Source organism: Schistosoma mansoni, chromosome 2 (genome assembly GCF_000237925.1).
Source record: "Schistosoma mansoni strain Puerto Rico chromosome 2, complete genome".
In the NCBI taxonomy this organism is placed as follows: domain Eukaryota; kingdom Metazoa; phylum Platyhelminthes; class Trematoda; order Strigeidida; family Schistosomatidae; genus Schistosoma; species Schistosoma mansoni.
In genome coordinates, this window is record NC_031496.1 from 20,820,518 (window position 1) to 20,831,309 (window position 10,792).

At 36.5% G+C, this 10,792-nt stretch overlaps 1 protein-coding gene across 1 annotated transcript; it reads left to right on the plus strand.

The window, feature by feature from the left end:
* Nucleotides 1-2,564: 2,564 nt before the first annotated feature.
* Smp_180110 (putative collagen alpha chain, type IV) lies at nucleotides 2,565-2,582 on the plus strand (the record flags this gene model as incomplete). Its single annotated transcript, XM_018796046.1, has 1 exon — nucleotides 2,565-2,582. A coding segment is annotated over one exon (18 nt), but the record flags the coding sequence as incomplete, so codon positions are not given.
* Nucleotides 2,583-10,792: the final 8,210 nt, after the last annotated feature.

Sequence of the window (10,792 nt, forward strand, 5' to 3'; positions counted from 1 at the left end):
AATCTTACAAACCTGTGTTATGGCCTAAAAATAAATATATTGAAATTTGTGATGTTTATGACTGTCAAAATTTTATATTCCAACTTGGTCAAGAAGTAAGCTCACATGTTTTTTTTCAGGTCTCGAATTTTATTGGAAAGTGAGCATTAACCTAGACAATATAATCTTAATCATTCTTATTAGAATCTATTTTGATGGCGTTTTGTTCTCTGAGCTGGATGGTTTGGTAGTGAAGCTTTCATCGTTCTTCTGAACCACATCACCAGCACAAACTTCGGGTAGAAGTAAAATGTTCGAATTTCTCCACATGTGCTTCACAGCTTGTCATGTACATAGCGATGTTGATTGGTTCTTGTTGACCTTAAATCTATCTATATTTTCCAATGAGTGGAAAAACAAAACATTCACTCAATGCCCAAATTTTTTTTAAACCGTTTAATCTGAACTTGATTTTAACATCTTTACATAAAGATCATAATTTCATTGACTAAGTAATAACTTTAAAAAACACGTATAATGCACTATCTCATGCTTTAGATGACTTTTGATCATGTGTAATTTTGAGCTAAATATTTTGCAGATACATGGATTTGAGTTATATACTAGCTATTAACCCAACGAGTGACACGTTAACTTCCAAATCTAAACGAAAGAATAATCTGATGAACAACATACATGTAAAATATTAACAAACCACAATTCTTCAGATATCTGTAACGTTATGCTCATAAATACATACAGTTTTAAAAAAAAATTTCATGAATTAGTTATATATAAGTTATTTACAAAAATATGGTAGTGTAAATAATAGTTAGTAGCTGTGTCTACATTCGCAATTCCTGTCAGCAGTAGAAATGGAGGAGATTAACACAAAAAATCGTTACACTTAAACAAAAGCTTGATGAATGTATGAAAACTAGAAGTAACTACCAAGAATTTTATGAGATTGTCATCTTAATGATAAAAAATAAAATGTTATGTTCTCAAGTAAATTGTAGTGTCGGTAGCTATGTAAAGTCCACACAATTTATTCTAGCTTTTGGATAGGCTAATTTATTCATCCTTCTTGAGTCAAATTTTGATCAAGTTAATTATTTACTTATTAACCCTGACTATTTTTATATGAGCGTATGTGTGTACACTCTTTATCCTATTAATCGCGTGTCTGTAACCTATTTTCATCTGACTATGAATATCGATTCACGCTTGATCAAATCGAGTTGGCTCACACGCCTTCTCCAATGCGCGTCATTTCGCTTAGCTCTCTTCGTCTATCTGATTGTCTATCCAGATCAACAAGTGTACAAAATTTATGTATTCAAAAATCCATTCTTGTATTTAACTTATTTAATTCCGTTATTCACTAACACGATTCAAGTCGATGATTATGTACGAGGATTGGCGGCATATATATTTCCACAGCAATCATTCAATAACAGTCATTCATACGATCTAATTGGAGTCAGATTCAGGATCACAAAAAAAGCACTCCCTAATGACACACAAAAACCACGTGAGTTGCTCATCTCATGCTCATATTGATCAACATCAAAGTTGGTTACTGAATTTCAAACAGTATAACTTCATACCAAAACAATAAAAATTAGAATATGAGTTATGACCAAAGTGAAGAGTAATTTTGTTTTCTGATGTCTGAACACTTGGGGATATTGCGTTGGTGATTGTATTTTAGTGATAAATAATCATTTGACCAATTGCCAATTATTATTAGAAATATGATTGTGCATCTATACATTTACATAATTTATACAACACTCCTTTATAATAAAATTCTAAATGAATCCATAAGAACTTCTCAGTACAAAAATTCATGAAATGTTTACCAATGTAAAAGTAAGATACTGACAATATAGGGCTGCAGACTTGTAGCCAATTCATCAGACAAGCAATAGGGTGTAGCATTTATGAGACATGTTTGAATTTTTAAATATAAAAACATTGGATTACTTAGTAAAATTCTCTGGAAATATAACAGCATGTACTGTCGTGATCTGAAATATGACATTTATACGGAGAACCAAATTTAAGATAAGCCCAGAAACTACTTGGGTTTTGTGTTCCCTCTTGTAGGATCAGTGAAATGTCATTGGACCCTAGCCAAATCATCCGGCAGTCGAGTCACCAAATGTTAAGCAGTTCACCAATACTCGTCAAGATCTAGGACAACCATTGCATATCGGTTAGTCGCACGCTATGGGCTTGCCCATGCAACAGTGGTCAAACTCTATTCCTTGTATCTACTCTTACTAATATATTACTGTTATAACTACACTTGTTTTGTACGGTCGTCAAAGGAGTCATAGAGCTTGGATACAACGAAAGGGTCATCCACGTAAGGTACTAACGGCGAGGTGCTATCTTGACGTTGGCTTCCTGGTCACACTATTCCCGTCTAACTCGAGTAGGCTCCCAATCATTCGACACAGATCGTCTACGTTAGTGATCTACATCCTAGATCAGACTATGTTGCAATTTAGTTAATATTTATGGTGTCATCGCGGCCGTGGACCCAAATAACCTTGGAACGTTAATTAACGACCCACTTCTTGAGGATTATTTAGAATGATTCCATGCGTAGTGCTTATCCTGTAAACCATAGACGATCAGATTTCTGCTCATTTTATCGCTTCAATTGAAAAGAGAAATACGGCTTGTTTAAGAATCTAGCATTTTCAGAAAAATTGTATTGGCTTAGCTTCGTTGATCAACCACCTCGATAACTGTTAGAATATATAACTCAACAGTGTTTGAAACCAGAAGGCAATTAGAAGCAGCAACTACAGTTTATAAGCGGATAGCATGGATAAAGAAGCCATAAGCACATCGAGCGAATTTCAAGCAGAGAGGCGAATGTGTATGTGCGGGCAAATACAGAGGCAAATTTATAGTCAAATAGCATAAGGGTACATCAAGGCAAAGCAAAGGCTAATAATAGGATTCAAGTACATATATACATAGAAAGCGAATGGTTTATCGGGCGATATTTAAACTATCCGTATTTTAGCTATAGTCCGAGTTAAATCACCCTCCCAAATTATAAAGTCAGCGATTTAACCATATAACTTTCAACTCAAGCTTCTAAACCCAACTTTGGTGACCAACTTCATATTCGAATTTTTAATCATCTAATTGCTGATAAAAATCTTCTCGAACCCAAAAGATAGGTTATTCAGATACCTTTTTGTACTTCTCAAATTACCAAAGATATACGTTTGACTTACAAGTCAACATTTATTACACTGATACTTCAGTCAACCTGAGGTCTTTTGTCTAAAGTACATAAATCCATCAATCTTCAGAAACCTTGAACAGCAAAGGAATACAATTATTTCAACCTCATCTATCACTTGGGTAATTCTTTGACAGTTTAACAATCGTCATGAACTATTATACCGTATTTTCCTTGTAATAATTTGGATCTCAAGCAACTCTTATCACCTTCATAATCTCTGACGCTTCAAATGTAGGGGATTCAGATACATATGAAGTTTGTAACAGCTTCAGGTTGCTAACTACAAAAACCTAAGTTGCTTCTGAACAGTGATCGCCTGACTTGAATGAATTTGTCATCATTTACTACTACCTATAGTAATTTTTTACTCCAGTCAACATTTACATAGAGCAGAGAGGAGCTATTCAGAGCCAAACACTGTGCTAATATTAAGTGTACGGCCAAACATATGGAACATGAGGCCAATTTGTTCCCACTATGCAATTCGTACCACTTATAATTTGTAGGTACTTAGAAATATATCGCGTCACTTTTAACCATCTGTCAACGACAAACTTATGAACGTGATGTTACTGAATCTCCAATTAAGTACTTTACATAAATAGTTGTTTGCGTAGGACCATAATTGTGAGTAGACATATCAAGAATGTCATTACAACTTAACTTGAAGGAAAAAGTAAGACTTAGTTGTTTAAAGTGATCAACTTACATAAATCCCCGGTTAAAACAAAACTGGACGTCTATATTGTCGCTTCAGCTGTCTGCACACTGTTACTATTTTGATTTTAACAGTACCGCTAGTTATTTAGGTTCTTTATTAGACTAACAGTTATACAGTCAACGGAAAACAAATGGGTCGTGTCAGCACATGTTATCGAAGTGCTACATTTTCCGAATAGCCAAGAAAACCCAGTCTAATCACAGTGTACCATTGAGAACAGCAGTTAAACATGAGATCGACCGATTACCACATATAATTGGTTCCCTTTACGAACTTGAATGCAGCCAAAGCAAGAACTGAAGCAGAATATTAGGAATTCATTCTCATCAGCTACTTACAACCATGTTCGAATTAGAGTGTAACACGGAGACTTGATATAATGCAGCTGTGTATCGTTAACATGAAGGAACTAAATCATCATAGAGTTGGCGATCATTTGAAATAAGGGCAAGAAATTTGTGAGACTGGGTTAACGAATATTAGCCATGTAACTTTGACAGTTAAACATTTGGCTCATTTAGCTGTAGTAGTGTGGTGTGAGTTACTTATATCCATATAAGTAGTGTGTGATGATGGTCAGGCATAGAAGATATTTTGGCAGAAGATCTATAAGGAAAGAACGGGAATGAAGCTCAATCAGTATGGAAATGTATAAACAGTGAAATCAAAGAAGATGAACTGATATTTGCAGAAGGAACAGTCAAGATTGAGACAACTGATTGTTATTTGGCAAATTCACTGTTTGTTGTATGGTTATCAGTCTTTAGTGAGATGGTCTGCAATTTGTGCTTAAGTACATTCGATTGTCCCCACCAGTGATCTCATTTACTACAGCGGTAGTAGTAGCAGTGTAGTAAAGTAAATTGTATGCCCCATCAATAAATACCATGGAGCCACGTGCCTTACAGTGGTGTTTATATGAACCAATAATTCCTTTGTACTTAATGATTGCTTGATTTTGAATTCCAAATACAAAACATTCGTCTGCGTTCATCTGTTACTTCTTGATCAAATTGCGTTGTTTCTGGGATTACTAGTTTATACTATAATTCAAATACTCCTTAATTTCACATTGGCGTCACGATGAGGCCTGTGATGGAACAGTTGGACATATATACAGATTTTGATGCTTTTGGGGATTAAATGGAGAGGTTCAAAATCTGACCTGTGACGAAGGAAGATGTTGAGGATGATAATATTGTGGCCCATTTCCTTACATTCATCGGAAAAGAAGCATACAGCATAATAAAGGAATTGACATTTCCAAACAAACCGATTTCACTCCCGTATGCAACTCTCAAGCAACCACTACTGGGCCACGTACACTATACAAATTTCAAATGCATTAAGGGAGAAAAATTTAATGGAACCACACGCCAGGACATCAGGAATTCCACTACTTTACTACATCGTCCCAGTTCAATTCGTAATCAAGGTTATTCGGATGACAATTAATTAAATTGTGAAACAGTTCACGAAGATGAGCACAAGTTTGGTAAATGTTTGTTCTGTGTCAATTTTCTCCTATGCAATTTATGTGAATTTCGTAATTCTAAATGCTTTCAATGTGGTGAGATTGGACAAATTCAGTCAGTTTGTAATACCATGGTTCATTTTGCTGAAATTAATGCTGAAATTTGTGATTCTACTAAAGTGGATGCTTCTAATGATCACTTGTCTTTATGCAATACTTCAAGAAGCAGTACGAGTTACATGGCAGTCCAGAGTTGGTTGAAACCCATAATCATTGTGAGACAAAAAGTTCCAGTCAACCTACTTCTCGCGTTATTGGATCACATATGTTTGTCATAATAATTCACATATTTCCGATGGAATTTCCTTCAAATCTGAGGAAAATATGTTGAGTGAACCGAATCATGATGGTGAACCTGACGCAATTTCGGTAGATGCTGATTTTTCTAATGATCCATTGTTCTCTAATGGAAATCCTAATAAATTTGAGGGAAATATTTCAGGAAAATCAAATTCTGATATCGTATCAAATGTCAGTGGTCCTCATAATGAATTTATCTCAAGTGATATTTCTGAGGAATGTGACGAATATGTTCCGAATGAGTCGAATTCTAGTCACATTTCTGATGTCATTGTATCACATGTTGGATATTCTCGCAAACAATGTATGTTGAGTAGAATCCCTAGTCAGTGGTATAATGAATCAGGGAGGAATAACAAATTTTCCCTAAGCAATCAGTGAACCAGTTTGTACAGGCAGAGAATCCAAATCAAGTTCGAGATTATCCTAATGAGTATGAGGCAGATGCATGTTTTCCATTTGATTGTTTCACAAGTGAATCAAGCCTGGTTGAGTCACATGTGTTAATTACACATATAAACGCATATTTATCTATGTGTTGTAACATGAATAACAAAAAGAATATGTATCATAATTTTTATGCGAGTCAAATTCACATGATGGAATGCCTCAAATTACGCATCCCCAGATACTCACATATAATAATCGAAGCGTCAGATCTAAGAAGATAATGAAAATTGTGAACGTCAAATTCGTTATAACACTACGACGTAAGGTCCCTACATTATTTCGTCTTCAGTCTTCAGTAATAAGGATAGTAGGTTGGTGAACCCGTGTTAATCCTGACAGATTTCCTTCCAGTGAAGATCCAGCTTCTCCTTGAAATTGTCCACTGATGTGGCTGATACCACTTGTTCGGGTAAGGCGTTTCAGTCATTGACCACTGGATGAAAAAACGGGACCCCACTTTTAGTTTATTAGATCGCCGTTTGTGAACCTTCTTGCTATGACCTCGGAGATTATAAGTGCTGGAGGGAGCAAAAAGATAAGACATATTAACACCCTAGTCATAATTAAAGATACGAAATACCAGTGTAAGGTCACCTCGCGTCCTACGATAAGACAAGAGGGAAAGGTTAAGGCGTTTTAAACCCCCGTCGTAAGAAAGTTTAGAAAGACTCATCGAGAGGGTCCAACCATGATAGTAATAGTGTAATGGATACAGACTTTTGAGATAAGCGAAAGTGAAAGACCGCTTCTAGTTTCTTATTCTAGACTCTGATACTGAAAAATTAACCACTTTAGAGGTAACTCAAAATGGAATGTTATTTAGATGATGGTGTAGGGTCAGTGAAATGTCACTGAAAATCTAACAGATCATCGATCCCTGTCAAGGTCAAGGATAGTCAACGTCATCACGTCGGGCTCACCAGTGTAGAACATCAACGTTGATGAACTTACATTGGTGAGCAAGACTTCGAATAACGCAACCTATCATTATGATCTTTTTTATTGCATTCTATGCTTATTATTTTTTTCATTTTTAACTTCGGCGATCTTTATCAGTTTCTGTGAACATTCGTTGCTTCATATCAATGTTGATTAGAATCTCAACTGAAATAATTAGTTCAATCGATAGAACTAACCAATCAACTACGACTATAATCGACTATCGTGGTTCTTTAACAAGCATTAGCAGCATGTAAATGCTCCTGTGTAATATGTCTGTTTAAATATCAGCCACTCGTAAGTATGGCCTCAAGGCAACACAAACGCATATCTGTTTGCAACTTATCCACTTGTATAACCAATACAGGATAAACTGTCGATTATAAGTTCATCTTTCTGCTTAATCACTATCAACTAACTACTATCAGAAACTATCTACTAGAACATTTTACTTTCTTGACCACTGCCTGCCTAATTTCCAAATGCTGAGTTCCATGGCGAATCAGAGGATACAAATGCTAGAAATTTACGGTGAGTTTGAACTATAAATTTCCTGCAATGTTAGATCTTGTTTAGACTGTTTCGCCAGGCAATGCTACGTGTTTGACTCAAATTAAATTTGGACGTATACCAATTCAGTCTACAACGCTTCGTTAATCTACGAATTTAATCAACAAATTTCAATGACTTTGGAGCAAGAGTAACCCAGGCGAGTTTCATAACTGTGTTAAATAATTTCGTACAATGTTTATGATGTCTAATAACATTTCGAGGCTACTTTCACTTAGAGTAGTCATACATTCTGTTACTGCCGTCACGTTTTAGTCGAAACTATGTACATTTATGACTCGTAAGTTAACATATTCCGAAAAAACGTATTTCATGTACACGGTCAATCTTAGTCCATAACTTAATGAGACACTTCGTCGTACTTGATGTCACTTACCGCTAGATAATATGCTTTGTTACGAAACGATCACGTTATCTAAACCTAAACTTTAGTTACATTGGTGGTTACCATTTTAATTATTGTTTACTACACGCTTTGTATATGCCGTTAACTAACGATAAATCATAGCTCGATTTCCTTATTGCACGAAAGTCACTTTAATTCCGTCTTCAGTTTATTCACATGCAATACGGGTTTGGAAAATATCTAAACGACCTCTGAAATTCTCCACGAACCCCACGATAGTTTTCGTATATGTTTGCTTTCACACATCCAGTTGCTACATTAACGATGCCCAAACGAACGTTCAGTACAATTGTCAGTACACGAAAGTATGTTACTTCGATGTGACGTTACAACACATTCGAACTATTGTAGTAATTCAAATTCGACGTCGTATTTTTATCTTATGAAGTATTGTTTCCGCGTGGCTGTTATCTAACAGATGATTTCGTCACATCAATCGGCTGTTCAAATACTCGACGATCTAAAGCCTGTCCAGTTCAGTTGGTGGTTTGACGACACTCATTCACGCGAATCATCGGTTTACGCAGTCGAGCTCATCTCCTGCAAACTGACAACCATATATTCGTCCCTACCCCAACACTGACAGCATTTTTCACCGATATCATTGACATCAGTTCAGAGTGACACTCTTGGTTTCTTATGTTCTTTTCGACATTTTTCGGTTCACTCATCAAACACATGTGCAGGACTCACTGTTTATCATCTTTTAGAGACTTCATCGTGCCACCTTCGCTCTCGATCTGTACTTCTTCGACCTTTATTGATTGTAACAACAGTTATCATTTTTTTCCAAACTGACTACAAGTTGATCAGAAGCTTCGCACAAGGAAACCACGACTTATCTTCACGGTTATACTTCTGTACTTACAGTTAGTCTGTTAAATATGGATATAACTAGAAATCGACGCTTACGAACAGTTGTCAACGACACTTACTGACTTTCTACTTTGTACCGATGGCAGTACAAACATTGGCATCGATTGATAATACACTTATCGTACTATCACTGTGACATCACTACTCTTGCGGCAAACTTAACTTTTCTCATCTGAGGAACTCAACCACTTGTCAGAGCTATCTTTTTCAACGCGACTTGATAAAACTCTAAAATGTCATGTTTCTTTTTCTATTATTTCTGTGGTTGATCGCTTAACATTCAACCAACGTCCTTGTTATGTGTTATTACTCGTTGTTTCCCGATCAGTTTCTGCAGCCTCCTTTCCATTTCTCTTACAGCTCGGCAATACCCGGAGGATTCATATTAATCGTCTGGCAACCTCCGGCGCGCGACTACTCCCAACATGTTTGGCATCGATTCAAACGGCCGTTGAATCTGGTGGGGGAGTATTGTAGGGTCAGTGAAATGTCACTGAATATCGAACAGATCATTGATCCCTGTCAAGGTCAAGGATAGTCAACGCGCATCAATCAATTATATGCCATGGACTGGCCCACGCGGCAGTGGTTGTTCTTTCACTTCTGTACTTCCGTGGTTGTACCTTAACTAATATATTCTTGTAATAACGTCCTTTGTGTTGTACAGTCTCCATAGCATCCATGATCCTTTGATGTGTCGATGGTTCAAATCATGTAAGAGCCGGTCGCGAGGTGTGACTTCAGCGTTAGTTGGTTCGTCACCATTCTCGTCTAACTATAGTAGGCCCCCAATCATTTCGACATAGAACATCAACGTTGATGTTCTACAATGGCCTATGATATCCCGTGTGTAGCTCCTCCGGGGATAACTGCCGGTCCCAAGCCCGGGTAAAGGAGGAGGGTTGGGCATGGGGTTAGCGACCCCATCCCGTAGAAAATCAACTCGCTAAAAAAACGCTGACCAGAAAAAACTATTCAAACCATTTAAACTCTGCCCTGAGGGAAGAAGGAATAATTATGACGTCTCATGATGAAAGCCGAGTTCCTTCGTAAGTCATGAGGCCGATGCACCTTCTTACAACCAGAGCGACAATTTTTATAGGTACATGGAACGTACGGACAATGTGGGAGACCGGAAGAATCTTCCAAATTGCTACAGAAATGAAAATCTTCCTATGATATTCCTTTGAGTTAATGCCATGAGTCTAAATTTTAAATGTAGCCACTAATGGAATTCGTGAACTAAATACATTAGGAGCATTTTATGCTCCAAATGTTAGGTGGTATGCAGATTAGTACCAATTATTTCATGGATGATGGACTACCTATCGGACTTTATTACCAACAGATATCTGAACGAATTGAAACTAAAGTAAAATGATGAGGACTATACTGGTCTTATATCTTTGAAATATACTACTAGATTGTCACGTAAGGTAGTTTGACACACTAGTGCTATTAGTGTATATTACTTTACAAGTGAGATTATAGGAACTTTGAATGTTTAGCCATTCTTATTAGTGAAACCCCTAAGTAAAACTACTAACCTGCTGTCACTTTACGTTAACACTGTCCCTGGTAACCTTAACTTACTTGAATAATATCTAACATGAACAGTGGTAAACCTGACCGACATATTTTGGTAATCATTGTTTTGTTATTCCATGCTCTCTGTTTTCATTTCACTTTCTCTAGTTGTAAATAGTTATCAATAATTCGTTCTGACACACGAAATAACCTTAA